Source organism: Fopius arisanus, unplaced genomic scaffold (genome assembly GCF_000806365.1).
Source record: "Fopius arisanus strain USDA-PBARC FA_bdor unplaced genomic scaffold, ASM80636v1 scaffold00031, whole genome shotgun sequence".
In the NCBI taxonomy this organism is placed as follows: Eukaryota; Metazoa; Arthropoda; class Insecta; order Hymenoptera; family Braconidae; genus Fopius; species Fopius arisanus.
In genome coordinates this window covers 69020-89216 of record NW_011887770.1, presented here as the reverse complement: position 1 = coordinate 89216, position 20197 = coordinate 69020, and the positions used below count along the sequence as shown (strand labels likewise).

At 38.9% G+C, this 20197-nt stretch overlaps 8 protein-coding genes across 10 annotated transcripts; 3 read left to right on the top strand and 5 right to left on the bottom strand.

Moving 5' to 3' along the window:
* Window positions 1-82: 82 nt before the first annotated feature.
* LOC105265583 (Vesicle transport through interaction with t-SNAREs 1a) lies at window positions 83-1280 on the bottom strand. Its single transcript, XM_011303139.1, has 5 exons — window positions 1180-1280; window positions 974-1032; window positions 490-783; window positions 342-395; window positions 83-260 (listed from the first exon to the last, which is right to left on the bottom strand). The coding sequence occupies exons 1-5, from the start codon at window positions 1271-1273 to the stop codon at window positions 102-104; spliced, it is 660 nt and encodes a 219-aa protein (XP_011301441.1). The 5' UTR covers window positions 1274-1280; the 3' UTR covers window positions 83-101.
* A 687-nt stretch (window positions 1281-1967) lies between these two features.
* On the bottom strand, window positions 1968-3191 carry RpL13 (ribosomal protein L13). The gene is made up of 4 exons (XM_011303138.1): window positions 3094-3191; window positions 2703-2853; window positions 2386-2635; window positions 1968-2328 (listed from the first exon to the last, which is right to left on the bottom strand). Exons 2-4 carry the CDS (start codon window positions 2843-2845, stop codon window positions 2065-2067), a joined length of 657 nt encoding a protein of 218 aa, XP_011301440.1. The 5' UTR covers window positions 2846-2853; window positions 3094-3191; the 3' UTR covers window positions 1968-2064.
* Window positions 3192-3220: 29 nt separating this feature from the next.
* On the top strand, window positions 3221-5392 carry LOC105265581 (cytochrome b561). 2 transcript variants are annotated; one of them, XM_011303136.1, is made up of 6 exons: window positions 3221-3370; window positions 3538-3663; window positions 4062-4289; window positions 4350-4558; window positions 4676-4833; window positions 4904-5392. In XM_011303136.1, the coding sequence occupies exons 2-6, from the start codon at window positions 3624-3626 to the stop codon at window positions 5067-5069; spliced, it is 801 nt and encodes a 266-aa protein (XP_011301438.1). In that variant the 5' UTR covers window positions 3221-3370; window positions 3538-3623; the 3' UTR covers window positions 5070-5392. The 2 variants fall into 2 exon arrangements, with proteins under 2 accessions (XP_011301438.1, XP_011301439.1); XM_011303137.1 differs by lacking the exon at window positions 3538-3663.
* Window positions 5393-5561: 169 nt separating this feature from the next.
* Window positions 5562-6942, top strand: LOC105265580 (60S ribosome subunit biogenesis protein NIP7 homolog). The gene is made up of 3 exons (XM_011303135.1): window positions 5562-5869; window positions 6281-6506; window positions 6617-6942. Exons 1-3 carry the CDS (start codon window positions 5646-5648, stop codon window positions 6875-6877), a joined length of 711 nt encoding a protein of 236 aa, XP_011301437.1. The 5' UTR covers window positions 5562-5645; the 3' UTR covers window positions 6878-6942.
* Window positions 6943-7012: 70 nt separating this feature from the next.
* On the bottom strand, window positions 7013-9792 carry LOC105265579 (Polypeptide N-Acetylgalactosaminyltransferase 1). 2 transcript variants are annotated; one of them, XM_011303133.1, is made up of 5 exons: window positions 9701-9792; window positions 9383-9612; window positions 8278-9027; window positions 7629-8184; window positions 7013-7552 (listed from the first exon to the last, which is right to left on the bottom strand). In XM_011303133.1, exons 2-5 carry the CDS (start codon window positions 9559-9561, stop codon window positions 7256-7258), a joined length of 1782 nt encoding a protein of 593 aa, XP_011301435.1. In that variant the 5' UTR covers window positions 9562-9612; window positions 9701-9792; the 3' UTR covers window positions 7013-7255. The 2 variants fall into 2 exon arrangements, with proteins under 2 accessions (XP_011301435.1, XP_011301434.1); XM_011303132.1 differs by having other exon boundaries at window positions 7014-7552; window positions 9383-9771.
* A 282-nt stretch (window positions 9793-10074) lies between these two features.
* LOC105265577 (facilitated trehalose transporter Tret1-like) lies at window positions 10075-12985 on the bottom strand. The gene is made up of 4 exons (XM_011303130.1): window positions 12898-12985; window positions 11997-12069; window positions 11661-11796; window positions 10075-11601 (listed from the first exon to the last, which is right to left on the bottom strand). The coding sequence occupies exons 1-4, from the start codon at window positions 12951-12953 to the stop codon at window positions 10187-10189; spliced, it is 1680 nt and encodes a 559-aa protein (XP_011301432.1). The 5' UTR covers window positions 12954-12985; the 3' UTR covers window positions 10075-10186.
* A 506-nt stretch (window positions 12986-13491) lies between these two features.
* On the top strand, window positions 13492-14521 carry LOC105265578 (COMM domain-containing protein 3). The gene is made up of 3 exons (XM_011303131.1): window positions 13492-13636; window positions 13711-13985; window positions 14045-14521. The coding sequence occupies exons 1-3, from the start codon at window positions 13507-13509 to the stop codon at window positions 14213-14215; spliced, it is 576 nt and encodes a 191-aa protein (XP_011301433.1). The 5' UTR covers window positions 13492-13506; the 3' UTR covers window positions 14216-14521.
* A 118-nt stretch (window positions 14522-14639) lies between these two features.
* On the bottom strand, window positions 14640-20157 carry LOC105265576 (polycomb group protein Psc). The gene is made up of 4 exons (XM_011303129.1): window positions 19858-20157; window positions 19377-19495; window positions 19086-19238; window positions 14640-18993 (listed from the first exon to the last, which is right to left on the bottom strand). Exons 2-4 carry the CDS (start codon window positions 19492-19494, stop codon window positions 15581-15583), a joined length of 3684 nt encoding a protein of 1227 aa, XP_011301431.1. The 5' UTR covers window position 19495; window positions 19858-20157; the 3' UTR covers window positions 14640-15580.
* Between the last annotated feature and the right edge of the window lie 40 nt (window positions 20158-20197).

Genomic DNA, 20197 nt, shown 5'->3' with positions numbered 1-20197 from the left:
AATTGATTAGAAATTGGAATTAGGCCACATCAGACAGGCGCTTCCGGTAGCTAGTGCTTCATTCAAAAAATTTTTCAACTCTCCCATCGCTCAATTGTACTTTAACTTCGGGATGTGAAGCTGTAATATATCACGATACAGCCGACAATTATGAGAATAACAACGACAACTGCTAGAATTAGTCTTTGTTGAATCGATCGAAAGATCATGCCGGATAGAAGGCGAGAGCCTCTGCCCAATTCCGCGTCTGTTTCCCTCAACTGAAATTTAAGAATTCATTTTATTACTCTAATGTAGAAATTTTATCGAATAAAGGACTGAAAAATTGGTGAAACAATTACCCTTCCCCGACTCCTTTGAATTGTCTCCCTCTGGTCATGAAGATCTTTCAGCACCTTTAGAAATAAACAATATAATATTTTATAAACTGTTATCCACTGTTATCTTTATTTTTTATCAATTTGAGAAAAATAAAAAATTAGGACTCACTTGAGTCCCAATCTCCTCGGTTTCCAGAACCATTCTGTATCCATTCTGGAGAGTTCTTCCAGTTCTATCAATTCTCTCTGAAGTATCCAACAGCCTTTTCCTCTGGTCCTCAGTAACTCCACTGCTCCAGTTATCCTCAAGTCCCATGTCGATGGCATCGTCTCTCGGTTTCTTCGCTGATTGAAATTCCTGGGAAAGTCTCTTCAACTCAGCTCGATGGCTTTCAACTCTGCCTTTCAGTCGTTCCCTCTGGCCTCCAGATATTCCACGAACCTCCAACTCCATTTGCTCCAGCTAAAATGTAAAAAAATTCCCTAATTAATAGCTCTACCCTCCAGCCAGGTTCTCTGATCTCTGATTGTAATAATTTAAATCTTTAATTATAAAACAGCTGTGGATTTTCCAACGGAATTGCGTGAGAATATTATATAAGGGAAAATAATAATATGAGAATCATAAAAATTCTCCAGGAAGGAGCTCTCACCAGCTCCAAGGCTTCCTCCAGCTGTCGATCGACATCCTGACAGAAGGCGCGTTTTTCGCCTGAAAAATCATGACGTCACATGTTTATCGATTATTATTATGCAGTGGAATATTGCCGCTAGGTAGCACATCCCAAAAATCTCTTTTTTCTCACAGAAAAACTCATGAATTACCACGAATTGTAAAGAAAATATTGTCAGTACTCACTGCCAGTTAATACTGATATCCTGCTGATTTTTGCGGTGATATCTGCAGTTAAAACCGCGTATTGTTGCTCGTAGTTGTCAATCAAAGTTGCCATGATTGCAACCAAAGAGGATTGACTAAAGTAGAGGCTCAGTTCTGGGGGTTTGAGTGACCTCAGCGACATCGTAGTACTGCACCCCAAGATAGGGAGGGCGCTGGGGTGTCCATCAAGTCGACGGGGTGAATTTTATTTTTTGCGATATGAATACTCTTCCTTTTTTATTTGTTTAACCGAAATTTAGCCGACTGTAGAACGAGGGAAAGAGGGAAGCCACATCTTGTGGAATTTCAAATGAAAAAAATTATTCAATATATGGAAGATATACTCCTAAAAAAAATATACTTGTTATGAACGCGTTGTCTAATCCGCAGCGTGCTTGCCTAGCTGCCGATTAAACAACGCGCTCATTATAAAAATATATTTTTATTAGGAGTATATCTTCAATATAATGAATAATTTTTTTCATCTCTTTTTTTCAATCTTTGATTACAACACCCTCCAGCCTTTTCTCTCACGTCCGCTAGATAGAGGCGACACATTCCGCGGTTTTATTCAAATTTATAATCAAATTATTCAAAGAGTTAATTGAAATGACAGCTAAATCGACAAATGAAATAAACTGCCACAAAAGTATAAAAAAAGGAAAGGATAACAATCCGAAATTATTATATAATATTATCCAACTATTATATAATAATTACAACAGATAATATAACAGGAATTCACAAAATTGGAATGAGTAGAGAAATTCGTTGTAAACAGAACCCGATTTTTATTCTCATCATTATTTCACAAAATGTATCCTTATTTTAATTTTTGTATAATAATCGTAAAAAACGGGATGTTTACTTTTTGGATTTTCCACCCGGTGCCTTGGTGACATCGTCCGGATTTTCTGCGGCATCCTTGACGCGTTTAGCCCGAATGCCAACCAACCTGGCATCAGCCCTTGCCTTTCGAAGGGTGATGTACGCTTGGAACCTCTGCTCTTCCTCCGTAATGGGTCGAGCTTTGGCCTTGAGAACACCGGAGGAAAGGATGGGCATTGGTGTACCCTTCACCTGAGTTGCAATCTTGCATTCCTCTGGGCTGGAGTCTCCCTTGTTGGGCTGAAATAATGATTATGAATATAATTGCAATTTTCAATTTCACATGAGAGTCATTACCTTCTTCTCGTTCTTGGGGAAGAGGATCAGGTTGGCTCTGTACTCCTTCAACCGCTGGACGTTCGTCTGAAGCGATTCCACTGATTTATTTCTCCTTCGGTGGTCCACGGAGATGCCAATGCTCTTGGCGAAGTTTTTATTCAAACCAGCAGCTTTCACCTCTGCAAGTGTAAATCCTCGCCCAGCACGTACTTTAGTATGGTAGCGAACTGTCGGGCAACGAACGACAGGGCGAAGAGCGTCAACTGGTCTAGAAATATTATAAAATTAATTGAATGAATTTTAACATTTCAACTGATTTAATAATAATTACTAACCTAGGGGCTAGACCACGTGCCTTTTGCACCCGATTCGCCTTTCTCCTGATTTTACGAGCTGGCTGGTTAAACCAGGTTCGTACATTCTTCTGCCAATCCTTGTGGAAGTGGCCATTGGGTATCATATTATTCCCCTTACCCATGTTGATTTCTGTAAAAAAAAGGAAAACTTTTAGATGAATTCTTCAAACAATTTCGGAAGCCCAAAACCCCAGATGGGCTGCCCCAACCTCACAATCACAAAATCTTTGCGGAACAGTTATTTCAGGCTCAAAAAACTCTGAGAAGCTATTCAAAATCCCAAGTAACACCTCAACAATAATTCTGTGCAATTTATAGAGCATTTTTTCCGGGGTTTTTATGACTTTTTGATGAAAATTTGGGGACTCACCAGTTGGAGATTATCTCTCAGCACGAGGAGACAAACGAAAGAAAGGAAAATGGCGGATCCCCTGCGCGCGCATCTCATCCGGCGATAGTGGTTCTCAAATTCATTATTATTATTCAGTGATTGTTGTTGCTAATCGATCAATAAAAAGGAAGAGCGGCTGTCAGCTTTACCTGTTGACTATTCTCATGTGTAACTTTGAATAAAACATCGAACGATTCATGTGTCATAAATTTTTTTAATTTGAGAAATAGTGGGAAGCTCTGAGAAGTAAATACAAGTAAGTAATTGTCATTTAATAATTTCCATGGCTTATGGAGCCCCTCATAATTATTTTTGAATTTTATATGTTTTTTATTATGTCTGTGGATTAATTTTCGTTGTTTTATCTCTCGTTTTATTTATGTTTCCTCGTTTTAATGCATTTGATTTTTATTCTGTTGATAGATTTGTTAATGAATTTTTGGTGATTTATTTGTTTTAAATGAGACACATGACTCTGGGAATTTTGTTGCGCATTTTCTTGTGGGTGAATGGCATCGAGGGATGATTACGAATATCATTTGTGTGCAGGTAGTTATATTATTTATTAATAATTAATACTTATCCGGAGAGGATATGCGGCATTTAATTCCAAAAAGAGCCTAACATATGGTTGAGCTTTGATGGGAGTGGAACTAATTAAAATGAAACCGTATGAATTTTCATATTTCAGGAATAATAATCTAGGACTAATTTTCAATCAAACATATCTCCGCAACTGAAAGAGATAGAGAATTCTGTCAATAACCTTTTTTACAGCTCTCAATCATCTCTAAAAAAAAGGTTCTTATAGAAATTTCGATATCTCCCTTAGATTTCGGAATTTTCATTAAAGTCTGGCCAGTAATAAAAATAAACATACGATTTTCCTTGGGATTTTATCCATTTTTATCGGAGAAGAGATAATATTCTTTTCTTTTCTGTTACAGGTGGTGAAAATATGGATCAAATAGGAGAGCCAACACCAGGCCAACGCCTCGAGGGTTTCAAATTCCTGTTCGCAGTGACTGAAGCAATCGGTGGAGCTCTGATTGTTCTCGTATTCGTCTGGGTGGTCCACTTCAGAGGTGGATTTGCCTGGTCCTCTGATGTCTCCCTGCAATTCAATTGGCACCCCTTTTTGATGACAGTCGGCCTTGTCTTTCTTTATGCTAATGGTAACAATAATCATTTATCCTCCTGGCCAGCTAAAATCTTGATGATAATTTAATCTACAGGAATGCTGATCTACAGAATCCAGAGGAATGTTAGAAAACGTCGTCTGAAGCTCCTTCACGGTGGGATGATGGTGTTCACGTTGTTTCTCACAGTAATTGCTCTTGTCGCTGTCTTTGACATGCATAACAACTCGAAACCCCCAATTCCAAATATGTACACCCTGCACAGCTGGGTGGGCCTTACGAGTGTAATTTTATTCGGTTGCCAGGTGATTGAGAAGAATTGAAGTCATTTAATCTGAAGCTCTATAATTTTGTCTGCAAATTATTTATAATTCAAAAACATTACCAAACTATTTTGCATGTTTTAAATATTGAATTTTCAGTGGCTTGCTGGTCTAGTCTCCTTTCTGTACCCGGGAATTCAAGCACCACTTCGTGCTGCCTATTTACCGATTCACACCTATTTCGGAACAGCAGGATTTATCGGAGTTATTGCTTCGTGTCTCCTAGGACTCAACGAGAAAGCGATATTTGCACTAACGTAATTCTCTATCTATTGATATCTCCATTTAATCGATAATGGCATTTAATTCTTCATTTTATCTTTCCAGGCCACAGACTTACTCAAAATTCACGTCCGAAGGTGTCTTCATTAATGTTATCGGATTACTTTTCGTCGTGTTCGCGGGTCTCGTCGTGTATTTGGTGTCTCAGGACAGGTACAGGAGATTGCCTCGCCCTGAGGATGAAGTACTGCTCACAGGCCAATCTCAATGAATCTCAAATAGAATTCAGTAATGAAGTGATAAAGAGTAACAAACGAAATTCTCACCTAATCGAGTATTCGAGCAATACTCTGGATCTAAGAGGAATACCGAGATTTTCCTCATGACCTCTTTTACAGAGTCGACTGAAAACTACAAAAAAGGTCATTGTAGAAATTTCGATATCTAGTTTAGATTAGGAGATATTATTTGAAAACGTATGTGTCATCAGAATCGATTTGTTATCTTTACGATTTCGTTGCGAAATTAAATTCCTTTTAATTCAATTGTATTGAATAATTAAAAATGTCAGTGGAACCCGGTGCTCGTATTAATAAATATGATGATATATTATATTTTTTTATTTATATTTATATTTATATTAAATTAATTTTTATTTATGTTTATATTAATGTTTTTTTGAATAACTAGCGCTTGAGGGAATTCACGTTTTCAAATGCTTTTGCGAATGTTTTATGACAATGTCAATCCATTTGACTCGATATAAGTCGATATGAATCGATTGTCGATCATGAGTCGATTTTAATTAGTCGACTTTCTTCAAATCGATTTTTGAGCGGGAGTCATTATGCTCTCGTTCCAAGTGGAAAAAACTCGAACTATTGGAAACAATAAATCGAATCCAATTAGCGTAACACGTGTTTACGTACTCGTATATTTTTTGTCAATTTATATTTATAAATTTTTTATACCTTTAGAAATAGTGAACAGTGTTCTAGAAAATCAATTGAACATCATGAGAAGATTATCAGAGGAAAGGACGAAGTTGGTATTCGAAAAACTGACGAAATAGTGAGTGAATTAATTATTTTTAGGTTATTTTAGTGTTTACATCGACGATTTTGATAGAAAATGTTAGTCTCTCAAAATAAATTTTCGAATATTTGTCAATGCAGTTGTTAATTATTATTATTAAAATTATTATTAAATATTAAGTATGATGTATGAACGCAATTAACTATTCAATTAGTTTTTCGTTGATATCTTCGAATCTAAGGGACTTACCGAGATTTTTGTTGATAACAATTTCATTGTTCTCAATTAGCTCTACAAATAAGATTTTTACAGAAATTTTGGTAATTCCATTATTTTCGGAAATGATGCCCGAAAACTCACCGAGAAATTCAACTCCTCTGTTTTTAGCAGTTAATCGCAGCGTTTAATTAGCGAAATATTTCTAGAGTTGTTTAATTATGTTTGCAGCATTGGTAACAATGTGAAATTGCTAGTGGATCGTCCAGATGGTATTTATTGTTTCCGGGAGAAAAAGGACAGAGTTTATTACGTCTCGGAGAAGATTCTCAATTTAGCAGCGACAATAGCACCCGATAGTCTGATGAGTTTTGGCACTTGTTTCGGGAAATTTACGAAATCAGGAAAATTCAGACTCCATATCACAGCACTCCATTACCTAGCACCCTACGCACAGGTAATTAACACAATTTATCAATGAACTCTCTCGATAAATTTCTAATTTTCACAGAAAAAATTATTTCAGTCAAATTCAGCTAAAAAATTAATTAAAATATTAAACTTCAGCACAAAATCTGGCTGAAACCCTCGGCAGAGCAGCAATTTGTTTATGGACACAACATAACAAAATCAGGATTAGGAAGGATAACAGAGAATACACCAAAGTATCAAGGAGTTATAGTACTTTCTATGAATGATCTTCCCCTGGGATTCGGTGTGGCAGCGAAAAGTACAGCTGATTGCAAATTTGCAGATCCAATGGCAATCGTCTGCTTTCACCAGGCGGATATCGGTGAATACATCAGATCAGAGGACACTTTATTATAAATTAATAATCAAAATCTTTCTATGTATGAATTAAACCTAGCGAATACAATTGATCGATTAATTTATTGGCCTACGAGGAATTATTCACTTTTAATTGTTTTTTTTATTCAAACCATTTGAGCAATCATCAGTCTTACGTAATTATTGACAATATAGTTAACATTCGATTTTAAATTGCCTCTGGAATTTCTTCAATGATTTTTCAAACAAACATTATTATTTTTCACTTGTAAAATCATACAAAATGATTTTACCGGTATTAATGATTATTAGTTAATAGTAAATATTCGAAAATTGCTTTAAAAATCGTATAAAAAGGAAATCATTTGATTTTTAACAAATAAAAATGAATATAAAATGAGAATTCAGTGAGATTCATCACCTGGGGGTGACAGAATCACTGTAAAATTCAAACTGCCAGAATTGTCCGAGAACATTGGAGCAGGGGGCGACGTAAACATCGGTTTTAGGGGTAAGTCCAGTTCCATCGAGACAGAGGCCAGTGGATGCGTGAACTAAATTCCCACTGTCCGTCAGAATCCACTCTTTCTCGTCACCCCGCTCGCGACAATCAATCATTTTAACTTTCGCTCGTCGAGACATGACGTCTTCGAGATTCACCACGGCGCAGATTTCGTCTCGACGGAGTTCTCCAGCATTACTGAGTGAAAATAACTAAAAAAATAGTCCAAACTAATTAGAAACAAATACTAAATGAGTAATAAATCATTAATAAACCAAATAAATGTACCTGACTGGGATATAACCTGGAGTGACAGCCATAAACCCCCAGATCGTACGGCTTGTCCTCGTCTCTCTGGAGATTATCCAAACAAATATTTCTCTCCTTCATCTTGACTTTGCCATAAGCAATGACATTCTCATCAGGCACAAATTTTTCTGGATAAATATTCTCCAGGTACCAGCGAAAGCCCTTGCATCCCAGTTTTTTTCTCAGCTCGACTCTGTCGGTGATGTCCCCGATTTTTTCCTCAATGTCGTCCTTAAATTCGTCTCTGTGCAGAAGGAAGAGTCTTTTATATTCATCCATCCACACGTAAACCAGTCTGGCCGTGTTGATGCCATGGGTGTCTTTATCATTGGGAAATTTGTAAGGATGAAAGTTCCTGAAGATATGCCCCACCCTCGAGCAGGGAGTTACCTCCAGAGATCCACCACACTGCCATATCCTGAAGGACATCTCCAAGTTTTCACCACCCCATCCGTCCATTTTTTCATCGTAACTTCCTATTTTCCAAAAGTAAGAGCGATTTATGGCGAAGAGACCACCCGCCATCGTTGGAGACCTGATAAACACTTTCTATTAATTTATTTAAACAGAAAACAATGCGCATTTTCATAATTAAAGCCGTAATTCCAGAATTACTAAATAATCTTACCGAACAGGTGCAATTTTTGATTTTCTCCCCACTATCTCCTTCTCCTGGATGTCGATCCAGGTGAAGTCGCCAGACCAGGTGAAGCCCCCGACCTGGAAGAACTCAGGCCGATTATCGTGATAATATTCGAGTGTCTCCTCCGAGATGTTATCAATAATAGGCATAACGACAGCATCAGTCTTCTTCTGGATTCGCATGAGTAGTGGCTCCAGCCACTGGACAATGACCTCGCAGTGAGCATCAAGGAAGACGAGAACCTCACCAGAGGCTGCCTTTGCACCTTTCAGTCTCGCCCTGATGAGGCCCCGTCTCTCAGGTAATCTAATCAGCTTCACCCTCTCTGTGTCGAATCTCTTCATCAAGTAGAACTCCAATTTTCCCTGGAGATCATCCTCGTCTGACGCGTCATCGACAAGAATGACTTCCTGAAGAATCTCCTTCGGGGAATTATTCAAGACACTCGTTATTGTTCTCAGCACGACACTCAGTGGCTCGTTGTAGAAAATAATAATCACTGAGGCTGTGGGGAGACTCGTTACGCCAACGGTGATGTTCCTGCAGAGGGGATCCCTTACGTCTGGGAGAGATCGTGACAGGGAGATTCTGTCTGACAACAAGATATTCAGTGCCTTCTCCTCGAGGACCTTCTGGGCCTCCAATTTCTCCTTTCCATAGAGATTCGCTGGACGTCCATTTTCTCCCAGGCCCGGAATTATTTGGGCCTCATATTCCTCGAGCCACGAGGAGTACCTGAAATCAACAGTTCTTTGAGTTCCAATTGCTCTCAATTCGATTCATGGAATAAATCTTTCACAGGATTATTGAGATATTATTTAGGCCTCGAACCTCGTACTCCCCGTACGTTAATATATAAATAAATCGTTGGATTCCCATCGAAGCGAAATAAATTGATTATTTTACTCGAAGAGTTGAAAATTCCTGTTGAAGAATTTTCTATGACAACATTTCCCATAAAATTCAAGAATATTGATAAAGTTAAAGTCTTTCTAATGGATTTAAATGAATGTTACATCTATCATGGATCAGATAGAACCTCACAATTTGTTTTTTAAATTTTAAAAAGAAAAACAATGTGTCTAGTCACCTTTCCAAATTTGTGTATCTCAATGTATTCGTTTTGGAGTATTGGGAAGGCAACGACTGATTATTCCAGGAAAAATTATCGGATATCCTCATCACCCGTTTGGCAATCAACAAAAGAGCAATCACGTAAATTCCACATATTGTTGCTTTAACAATGAATTTTCGGCGACCAATTATCATCTTTATTAACGTTACTTTGTTATTTATGGGGCATCGCTTGCAGGTGTTGGACTAAAAATGAGAGCAGTTTTGAGGGTCATTTAAAATTTAACTTGTTGTTTCGGTTCTTTCGAAAGTAAGTAACACATTGTTGTGTTACCTTGCTATAAAAAATAGGTTAAGTTAAATATTTGCTTCGATAGACACTTTGTTGGTTCACCTGGTTGCACACCTGTTTGATTTTGGAGGCGCCGTCTTGTGGCTGAATATGAAAATTTTAATTATTATTATTTATCAGTGCTGTGGGAACAATCAGTTCTGTTTATTTTGATTGAACGATGCGAAATTATCCGCTAGTTAAGGAAAAATTTTGATTTTACAAAAAAGTGACTTCTATTCCCTAAAATTCATAGATCAACCCCTAGACTGGAGAGATAAAATTGTTTTTCCAGTATTAAATTATTGATCTCGACATTGGTGAATATATAATCCAAAATCGATGGTAAATATACGAAAAAGCTGACATTTATAAAATCGTAGATATAAAACTTTATTTCAAAATGAATTCATCAAAAATTACAAACGTAGATATCACCGTACGTTCCAAATACTTTCAACTATAATCACAATAACAAATTCCCCCCTCCTAAGCCCTTTCTCCCTTCCCGGTAAAATACTCTTCAATCTCCTGAAGACTTTTTCCCAGAGTTTCTGGTAGAAACAAATATACGACAGCAGTTCCAATAAGCGATACAACACTGAACCCAAAGAAGACATTCTGCGCCCCCATGGCATCCAGAGCAGAAGGATAGCTCTTGATAACGACGAACATTATTAAATACGCCACTGATACCATGATACCTCCCCCAACACCCCTGAAACTGATGGGAAGTAATTCCCCGACAAGTGACCAGGGTATGACGACAAAACCCAGAGAACTCATGCAGACGTAAAAGAGTACGATAACGAGAAGCATCCACTTCTGCTGGGCCCCTTCGGACTCCCCCGTGCAAAAGGACGTGAGAAAAATTATCATCCCCGAGAAGAACATGGAGAAGGCCATTCCAAGACCAGAAGCCACACAGAGAACTCTCCTCCCGATTTTCCTGGACAGGAGTGACGTGATGATGCTCATGATGAACCGAATAAATCCCAGGAGAACTAATGCCCCATATTCATTCAATCCATCCCCAAATGTTCCGCCGATCTCCCGAAAGACAGATATCGCGTAGAAGATGACGACGTATGTTCCAGAGAGTTGCTGAGCCAAGAGAATAACGAAGAGAAGACATATGGGTTTATAAACACCTGGTGATTTAACTGCTTCGAGGTAATTTCGGAGTATCCCCTCCCTCGAGGCGCCACTTGTGCTGCATTTGGAGCGATTAGACTCTTCTATTCGCTGGAGTTCCTGGTGGTAGATTTCATTATTTGGATTCAACCACCGGAGGTATTTCTGGGCACGTCGGTGTCGTGCGCTGCAGTCCAGAGGGTTGGGGTACTGCTTGGAGGACGGATTTGGTCCTTGATGTGGAGATCTGACTGGAGATTTTGTATCCTGCGGTTGTAACTCCTCGTCGACCTGATTATCTCCTTTGTCCAGGTCTTTATTTCGATCAATAGACGAGTGATTGCTCTGATTGTCGAAGCAGATGAGCCAATAGGGGCTCTCTGGAATTATGAATAGTAAAAATAGAAAGGATGTGTTGAGTGCTATGAAGACCATTGCAATTTTTCGCCAATCCAGGAAGAGAGCGAGGACACACGTGATGAGAATTCCCAGGGACACGAATACCGAGTTGAGGCACAGCATCATTGCCCGGATTTTTGGATGAGTTATCTCGATTACGTAGACAAATGCGACTGTTGACATTCCTGCTGAGATACCTGCGATTATCCTTGCTGTGTAGATGAGGGTGAGGGAGTGGGAGAATATCAGGAGCAACCAGGAGATGATGGCTGGGACGCAGGTCAGGATGCAGGCAATTTTTCGACCAAAACGATCCATCAGGGGACCTGACATCAGAGATCCCAGGGGGAGGGATATCGTTACAAGACTCGCTGGAATAAAATCAAGGTCATTAATTATCAGAATCCATTAATTCAATTCCTTTTTTTACCTATCCATGAAGCATCTGCTTTTGTGATCTTGATCTCAGCATTTTCTGACTCTAGACCACCATTTAATACTGTACTGTAAGCCATATTCACTCCTGCCTGAATTACCACACAGTACGCCATACAACTCGCAATTATCTTTAATTAACATATTGGGAAAAATTATTACTTGAACAGGAGAGAGTGGAGCGAAATGAAATTACATTGTAAATTGCAGAATATAATTTCTACATTGACTCTAGGTATAAGTTGTTTATTCTTTTCTATTCTAAAAATAACAGAAAAAGAATCTCTTTGTTTTCAGAATCGAAGTGTCATTAATTATTGTGACTAATTACCTGAGGCACTGCATCTTTCCATGTTAAATCAGAGAACGATTTCCCCCTCTTTAAGTTCTTCGGGAGGAAATTCCTGAAGAAGAGTTTGCGAATTGGTGAAAGCATTGTGATAATTTGTGTTTTTTTAAACTAAAAGATTATTTTTATTTTTCATTTTTTAGTCGTTGATTCTTTCAAAATGATCAATGATCTTCATCGAAATGGCTAGAGTTAATTAAGTAATTTTAAGGCATTTTGAGCAACAAAATATCGCGTTTAATGGATTTATTAATGATTTATTTTAGTTACTGGTGGAAATACAGTGAGGATAACTCTGTGATGGAAGCTACGCGGTCACTGGTTTATTTTTTTAATTTACCACGATGAACTGATACGACACCACATCGTTTGCGTGTGGTCTATGCTCTTGGAGCTTATCCTTAACATTCATAGCTCAAGGGCAATCGCGTTTCTTTCATCAATCAGCCAATGACAATCTACATTCATACAACTAATGAAATGTCAAGCGACTCTAAGTGTGGGAACTGATTGAGATTTATAAGCGATGGGAGAAATCTGTTCGTTCCTTCATAGATTCATTGCGAATCGACAGCTACTCGAAGTTGCGATCTATTTTAATTCTTTCATTTTGATTCTTTTGCTAATTTAATTTGATTTACTTAATCACTGATTAAAGTGATTAAGTGAATTAAATTAAAAATCCTAGCAATTAAATCGAAAATCCTAGCAATCAAATCGAAAATCCTAGCATTTTTTAGTTGATAACAGAATACATAGACCGATCTTCTTTGATCTTTAATAAAATCATGTAATCAGAAAGTGCAATTTTTTATAGATATTTTTAATTCTAGAAAATATGAAAATTTTTATTGAATAATTGATTATTAAATGGTTTATTCACCTAGCTTCGAGTCTTCCGTCATCTTCGCTGTCTCCACAACAATTCGACTGAGTCATTGTCCACAATTACCCTCGACTTTTGGTGCACGACTATTAAACGATCGACCAAGTCAATGGTTCAAGGCAATCGTCGATTGATCGAGAATATTTCTCCTCAGTGTCAATCAGCCACTGAAATGTACGTACAAAAAAAAATTATTATTCAATTTTATTCGTAATAAAGAATGATCTCATAAATATGAAAAATAATTTTTCATTAGAAATTTAATCCGTTATCTCAAATATCTATTCACTAATCAGCTGAGCTGATAGTTCTTTACATTTTCTCCATTGATGATCGGATGCCGGTGAAATTGACTCCAAAATGCTCAACCAATCGATCACCAGAGGAAATCTGAAAATAGTAAAAAATAAAATCTAAAAATAGTGTCAATTAACTAAATGCTCTACGATCCAAAGGTCATTAATTCCCACTGAAATTATTCAATTTCCTTCCTCGAACTATAGTATCAGGTACAATCGATGGAATAAAATCGAAGGCTGTCTCAAGGTGTTTCCGAACCATGTGACAATGTTGACATAACCTCCAGTGCTGAGGAGCCCACTTGTCATGGAGCTGTCAAAACCTACCCTGAAAGGCCTAGAATCCCTCCAGGATTCAACAACCATCGATGACAACACATTAGAAAAATTAATCGATTTTGTTTCTCTGAGTTTGACAAAAAAAATCGACTCCACAGGTAATAATCAAATTTCACTGGATATCAACTCGATAATGAACTCGATAATGAAGAAATTTGATATGTTATTCTAGATCTCTCGAGATTTTATGAATCTGCAAAACCCCATGTCATAAAATCCGCCTACACTGACATAACAAGTCTCTTCGTGGAGTCAGCAAGACACAAATATGACACCGAAAATTTATCTACTTACCTGCACTCGCAGAAATTATTTGGCAGTCGAATGGAAAAATTGTGTGACGCATATAAAAATTGCAAAGACTCTCTGATATTGCAGTTGAGTACCATCGGAAATTCACTCCCTTGCGTAATAGATTTAGACTGGAGGCTTGACTACTGCATCAAGGTAAATAAATCCATATCTATTCAAAAATTTCACTTGATTAATGCACATTATATTTACAGTCGAACACTGATAATGACGTGGGTGAGTGCATTTACCACATTCGACTGAGTACAAAGAAGCTAAATAAAATTGATTATCTCAATTTTACGTGTTCACTCCATCAACTTCAGGAATTAGTTTATAAATTGAAAGATGCTGCAAGACACATGGAGAAACTTTCCACTACATGACCCAACAGATGGGCATACTCAAATTAATTGAATAAAGATAATAACAGGTTTTTTTTTTCAGACATTTATTTGATCCATCACTAATTATTATACTTGTTGTGATGATACAACTATATACAGGATAACGCAGTGCTCAAAAGAAATCAGTAAAAGATTACCAATTAAACTCGACAGGAAAACATCTCCCTCATTCAGTCCATAATTGTGTATATATTCTTCAAATAGTCCCCCCAACACTCACTCTCTTGAATTATGATACATTAGTACATACACTAAATCAATAAAATCTTAATCACTAAAAAAAAAGCCGAATAAATGTTCCCAACAGCTCCCGACAAATCTTGATTATGTTTTAGCCCCTTTAGTTCAATTTAACCGTGAAATAATTTGCTTTTTCCTCATTACCAATTACCTAGACCCTCCAGATATTGCAGTTGTAAAACTGAAACAATCTGAGTTTATTTGATAAATAACCCCAGATCATTTCACCAATCATGCACACCTCATCAATTAATCAGTTGAAAATTATCTTCATTGAGTGATACATACGTATTACAGTATGTACTTTTCGTAATAAGACAAGTGGTATTTATTCATTGCAAACTATACAAATTTATCATCAATCTATGATATAAAAAATGCGTTATTTAAATAACATTATATTAATAATTTTTGTATCTTGTGTTTTAATCCCTCTTTAAGACTTACAGTCTAAAACACTAATTCTCATTAATTGCTGATTGATTATTGGGAACAATGTCGGTTTTTGTCCTCGATAACTCTCCATCAATGATTCATCATTGAGCCATCTATGCTATGATTTACCTCATTAAAATATTACTTTTTATCATCGTCCCCTCGTAATTAGACTCGGGTTTATCCGTAATAGTACACCCGAACTAGCAAATACATGTCCATTTATTTCCCTTCTTCATTACTGAGGAATAATTTACACTGAGATGGGATGAGTTGAATTCAATGATTGGAGGATCAATTATTTCATCAGGGGAATTTTCCCCGAAGGTGTGACACGAGAAAGGGGATGAAATTTTTAGTAAAATTGAAGCCGAATTCACGCCTCAAAATTAATCTAAGACACTCCAATTCAGGTAAAACCAATTCCAAACAGGTCTTTTCAACGAATCCCTCTCAATCAATTCCTCCAATCACAAGATCTCCCTCAGGCCCCCTGAACCTCTGTAAAACCTGCATAAAATCTAAAAACATCTCCATTCCAAAACATATTGATTATCCCCAAGGGAATAATCCTGTCGTCCCTCCCAAAAATGAAATAAAAAAGAAAACTTTCGAAAACCCAACAAAAAACTGAATTTTGGTATCACTATTTACACTATAATACACCCCTTAAGACTCAGGTTTACTCCTCTGCTCCTGTGCCTTAATCTCTTTACTCAACTCCTCGCACTTGTTCTCCTTGACAATGACCTCCTCCTTCTCCTTGATCTGACTCACTTTATTATCCTTGACATTCTCCTCCTTATCACTGGTCTTATCGGTCGCCTTATCGCGCGACGTTGAAGAGCCTGAAGCCTCAGGATTGCTCACACCATTGAGTTTATTTTCAGGTCCACTGGATAAATTGGAAGAATTCGTCGAACCTAATTCCTTCTTCTCCTTCTTCTCCTCCTCTTCCACCTTCGGCTCATCCTTCTGCCTAGATTTGGAGGTCGACTGATCCTCCCGGAGGTCCTTCAGGTCCTTCTCAACCTTCTCCTCATCGACCTTTCCCTTCTCCTTCTCCTTTCCCTCCTGACTCTTTCTCCTCTCCCTCTCTTTCCCCACTGCCTTACCAAGAGGCTCCGACTTGTCCTCATGAGGTTTCGACAGGTCTGAGGCACCCGATGTGCTTGATGCACCAGAGGCACCTCCACTACTCGTACCTGATTTACTCAAATTAAAAGCATTTCCCTCGCCCTTTCCCTCCTCCTCCTTCCCCGCACTACCACTGATTTTGGGACTCTTGGGACTCGAGTGGGAACTCGGGGGAATCCTCTGGACTGCTGGTGCCTGCAAACCCTGATAAGTCAAGCCTGAATAACTCCTGGGGATACACCTGTTAATTGAAGGTGGCAGAGTGTGATAAGCTGAGCTGATGCCCATGGGGGATCGCATCAAGGGTCCACCGAATCTACCGGCGTCATTAAAAGGAGACATGAATCCTTGGGGGAAAATTCTGGGATTAGTGTTCGGTGTCGAGTTGGGAATAAATGGATTAGTGAACATATTGACAGGTGAATTTCTTGGAGACAGCGATGAGCCAGATGTTCTGCCAATGTCCCTCGTAAACGGAGCATTATAGTTCCTGGCATTTGGGGAATAAGGAGGTGGTGAAACAATCGGAGAATTTGTTGTGGATATGGGAGAGAGAGTCTTGGGCTCTATTTTAGTGATGATACTTGGAGACTTGGATGTACTAGACTCCTTCGAGTCCTTGGATTCATTGTTCCCATAGAGGGGTTTCACACCAGACGCTGGATTCCCAAGATACCTGGGGATGTTATTTCTGTTTTTAAATATTTTAGGTTTCGACGTTATTGTTTTACTCCCTGATAGACTACTCGATGGATTTGATGAGCCCTCGGATGCTAATTCTTTCGCCTGATTTTTTGCTGCCACGTAGTTATTCCGACTGAGAGATGGATTCCAGGGTCTTGGAGGATCGCGTAGGGTTTTGAAACCCGTTCCCTGCTTTTTCGATGGATTGGAGAGCTTTGGTGATGAATGAAGGAGTAGCTGAGGTGATGCTGTCGATAGATTTGGAATATTCTTGGACGCTCCTTTGGAGTCGGATGGAGATATTGTCAGAGAATTGCTGGGGGTGTAGCTTGGTACATTGGGAATTGTTCCATGTTTAGATGACTCGGATGGTGACGATAATGACGATAATGATGATAATGACGACGATGACTTGAGAGGTATCTTGAGAAGATCTGGAATTTCAGATCTCGTTCTTGTTTCAGTTTTGATCTTGTCTTTTTCCCTAGAGTTCTCACTAATTTTAGCGCATATCTCGTTCACATTTGTTCCCTTAGCTAGAATCTCAGTTTTTCTGATTGTGGGCTTTGATGAGTGCATCAGGGATATGGGTATAGCGTCAGGACACGGTGGCACCGAATAGACAGACGTTATCTCAAGACCTTTTGAATTTGTTCTTGTTGAAGACGAGGTGATTGGAGTGGATGACGTGTTTTGGTGCTTTGCTGATGAGGTAGGGATTGAGTACATGCTAATGGAGGGGGTTTGCAGGCTGAACGACTGGGTCACTTGACACTTAGGGGAGAGTGACGACGATGATGAGGAGGGCGACGACGAGGCCACTGAGGACGACTTCGAGGGGCTCTTCACGTTTCCATCCATCAAGTTCTGCATGTAGAAGGGAAATGTCGATTGTGGAATCACAGGGACATTAAGGGGCTCGGAGTTCTGGTTGTTAGTCTTCTGATTCTCCTCCTGTTTACCTCGATCTGGTGAGGAGTTCCTTCGAGGTTGCAGGGAGATCGAGAGTGATGGGGCTGTAGAGTACGTGCAACCACCGAAGGTGTTAATATTCACGTGAGTTGTTGTCGATGTTTTCGACGGTGATTTCGTGGGTGATGGTGCTGGTGGTGGTGGTGGAATTAATTTCTTCTCCTTCTCAGGCTTGACATCTGCCTTTTTCAACATCTTCTCCAGGAACGACTTCTTCTCCTTTTGAGATTTCTTCGAGTACGTGTGATTAATGGGTCCAACTTTTGGTTGGAATTGCAATTTTGCACTTAATGATTCAATTTTTGATCCACTCTGAGAATTTGATCCTCCACTTGTGGATTTTTGATCAGAGGATTTGGATTTTGATGCTTCTGGGGATTTCGATTGTAATGGCGTTGCTGATGTCGACGTCGAGGATGAGAATTGTGATGTTGTGGTGGTTGTAGTTGTGGGTGCAGCAGTGATGATGCTGGTGGTGGTGATAGCGGTTATCGTGGTGCTCAGGGTTTTTTCCTTGTTGTTGTTGTCCTCTGAGCTGACCTCTGGAGACTTTGAAGCTGATTTTTTGTTCTCCAGGTCTTTTTGGTCCTCTGTTTTTCTCTTGGGCTTCATTACACTCGCCACTGACTCGTCTAATTTCCTCTGGTCCTCCTCGATAGTCTCTTTCTTCAATTTCTTGGAGTCTGGTGATGTTATCCCTGTGACAGACATCACTCCAGTCTCGGATATCTTGAGCTGTACCTCTTTCCATTCTCGCTTTACTGTTGTGTCCTCCGGTGTAGATGGAGTGATTCCAGCTGTGGATAGTGAGGCCTTGAAGTTCTCGTTGTCCTCTGAGAGCTTCAGCCTCTTCGGTGATGATTCGAAGATCCTGTAGCTGAGGTGAAGAGGCACCTTTCGACGCCAGTGGTAAATGTACATGACATCCATTAATGTATAGTTACCGTAGAGAGGTTCCTCCTTGTACATTATGTCCACTCGGTGGGCGTCACTCAGACCGTATTTAGCTCGAATGAGTTTTTGCAGATGAAATACAGTGACTGCTGCTGGACACCGGAGATACCGACGGGGTAAGGATTTCGAGGAGGAGGAGGATTTCTCCTCGTCAGTCTCTGAGCAGATTGGGCTGTCGTTTAACGTTGGATTGTAGTACTCCAGAGAGAGGGAGAGGGATTCGTCTGGTGAGTATATATGGGACTCGATAGGCTCCCCCCGAGCCTCTGGGGACATTGAGGATAGTGGGGCCTCCGGGTGCTTCTCGTAAAATTCACGACGACAACGCATCTCATCTGGAAAGACAATAATAATAAAGATAATTTTAAATGTCTTCTAAAAAACCTAATTAATAAAAATGGAGGTTGAAGGATTGTCTAGTACTCACTTTGGTAGCATCCAGGTACCAACTTGTAGACAATATCCTGGAGTGTGTGATCAGGACGAATATTCAATAAAGGTTTACTCTTGTGAACTTGCACTTCACATATCGGGCAGTACTTGTTTGTCTCTAAATACTTGACGATGCAACTCCTGCAGACTGAATCAAACAAAAATGATGTATCATACTTTATCGTCAAACTCGGATTCTTTACATTCCGTTTTGGTTTTATTTTTCAATGCAATAAGCTCGTGAAAAACAAAACCAAGCACTGATCAAATTAATTATTCAACTTACACGAATGTAGACACTCAATAATTGTCGTAGCATCGATAAAATATCCGTGACACAATTTGCAAGTGAGCTGCTCATTGAGCTTGGCCAGTTTCAGTCTCCCTCCACTCTGTCCAGACATTCTGCAAAAAAAAAACAATCCATCAGTCCAAAAATTTATAAACTCCAGTATTAACCTTAAATTTTACCTCAAACGCATTTTATAACCCCCAAACACCTTCCCACCCCCATATCGATTCTCACAACCAAAGGAAATCCCTCCAAATATTCTAAATAACTCTCTCAACCTTTCTCATTCTCCATTTCTCCGATAAAAAATCATGCATGAAAAATATCGGGGAAAATCAGCCATATTGATACCGAGAAAATTTAATTTCATACACTGGGCTCATCCTTGCACCGACGCCGAACTTTGTGCAGGACATAAAAACATTCATCAACAAGAAAAACCATGAAGAAAAATGTAAAAATCGAGATTACTCACTCGAATAGTCTTTCACGAGTTCCTACGACAGATTTATCACACTTTGGAAATTGTCATTCGTCCCAAAAAGTCAGTAAAGTTGGGTAGAAACTCGGGAATATTCGTCAGGGCTTGTCATCACGCACTGGAGATGTGAATTATTTTATAATTCTTTGGATTGAGATGGGTTCAGGCTGTTTGTCACTTAGCCTCGTGGATCAGAGTTTAGGACACACTGGGGGCTTTTTTGGATATATTTTTTAGAGGGATATCACAGGATCATGATGAATTGGATCACCGTACACTGAAAATTGCGTGTGGAGTAGTGAAACAAAATGGCGGATAAACAATCGAGTAACTG

Bases quoted from the DNA above. Each gene is read 5' to 3' on its own strand.
- LOC105265580 (XM_011303135.1), top strand. From the start codon at position 5,646: ATGCTCTCGTTCCAAGTGGAAAAAACTCGAACTATTGGAAACAATAAA. The intron at 5,870-6,280 runs GTGAGTGAATTA...TTATGTTTGCAG, and splicing joins TTCGAAAAACTGACGAAATA to CATTGGTAACAATGTGAAAT. The intron at 6,507-6,616 runs GTAATTAACACA...ATTAAACTTCAG, and splicing joins ACCTAGCACCCTACGCACAG to CACAAAATCTGGCTGAAACC.
- LOC105265577 (XM_011303130.1), bottom strand. From the start codon at position 12,953: ATGACTCAGTCGAATTGTTGTGGAGACAGCGAAGATGACGGAAGACTC. The intron at 12,070-12,897 runs GTGAATAAACCA...ACTCTTCTTCAG, and splicing joins GACGGAAGACTCGAAGCTAG to GAATTTCCTCCCGAAGAACT. The intron at 11,797-11,996 runs GTAATTAGTCAC...TGTTAATTAAAG, and splicing joins GGAAAGATGCAGTGCCTCAG to ATAATTGCGAGTTGTATGGC.
- LOC105265576 (XM_011303129.1), bottom strand. From the start codon at position 19,494: ATGTCTGGACAGAGTGGAGGGAGACTGAAACTGGCCAAGCTCAATGAG. The intron at 19,239-19,376 runs GTAAGTTGAATA...TGTTTGATTCAG, and splicing joins TATTGAGTGTCTACATTCGT to TCTGCAGGAGTTGCATCGTC. The intron at 18,994-19,085 runs GTGAGTACTAGA...TTGTCTTTCCAG, and splicing joins GGTACCTGGATGCTACCAAA to ATGAGATGCGTTGTCGTCGT.
- LOC105265579 (XM_011303133.1), bottom strand. From the start codon at position 9,561: ATGATAATTGGTCGCCGAAAATTCATTGTTAAAGCAACAATATGTGGA. The intron at 8,185-8,277 runs GTAAGATTATTT...AGTGTTTATCAG, and splicing joins TCAAAAATTGCACCTGTTCG to GTCTCCAACGATGGCGGGTG. The intron at 7,553-7,628 runs GTACATTTATTT...CTATTTTTTTAG, and splicing joins CCAGGTTATATCCCAGTCAG to TTATTTTCACTCAGTAATGC.
- LOC105265578 (XM_011303131.1), top strand. From the start codon at position 13,507: ATGGAGCTGTCAAAACCTACCCTGAAAGGCCTAGAATCCCTCCAGGAT. The intron at 13,637-13,710 runs GTAATAATCAAA...ATGTTATTCTAG, and splicing joins AAAAAAAATCGACTCCACAG to ATCTCTCGAGATTTTATGAA. The intron at 13,986-14,044 runs GTAAATAAATCC...TTATATTTACAG, and splicing joins GGCTTGACTACTGCATCAAG to TCGAACACTGATAATGACGT.
- LOC105265581 (XM_011303136.1), top strand. From the start codon at position 3,624: ATGGCATCGAGGGATGATTACGAATATCATTTGTGTGCAG. The intron at 3,664-4,061 runs GTAGTTATATTA...TTTCTGTTACAG, and splicing joins CGAATATCATTTGTGTGCAG to GTGGTGAAAATATGGATCAA. The intron at 4,290-4,349 runs GTAACAATAATC...TTTAATCTACAG, and splicing joins TGTCTTTCTTTATGCTAATG to GAATGCTGATCTACAGAATC.
- RpL13 (XM_011303138.1), bottom strand. From the start codon at position 2,845: ATGGGTAAGGGGAATAATATGATACCCAATGGCCACTTCCACAAGGAT. The intron at 2,636-2,702 runs GTTAGTAATTAT...TAATATTTCTAG, and splicing joins GCACGTGGTCTAGCCCCTAG to ACCAGTTGACGCTCTTCGCC. The intron at 2,329-2,385 runs GTAATGACTCTC...TCATTATTTCAG, and splicing joins TCCCCAAGAACGAGAAGAAG to CCCAACAAGGGAGACTCCAG.
- LOC105265583 (XM_011303139.1), bottom strand. From the start codon at position 1,273: ATGGCAACTTTGATTGACAACTACGAGCAACAATACGCGGTTTTAACT. The intron at 784-973 runs GTGAGAGCTCCT...TTTACATTTTAG, and splicing joins TGGAGGAAGCCTTGGAGCTG to CTGGAGCAAATGGAGTTGGA. The intron at 396-489 runs GTGAGTCCTAAT...TTATTTCTAAAG, and splicing joins CCGAGGAGATTGGGACTCAA to GTGCTGAAAGATCTTCATGA.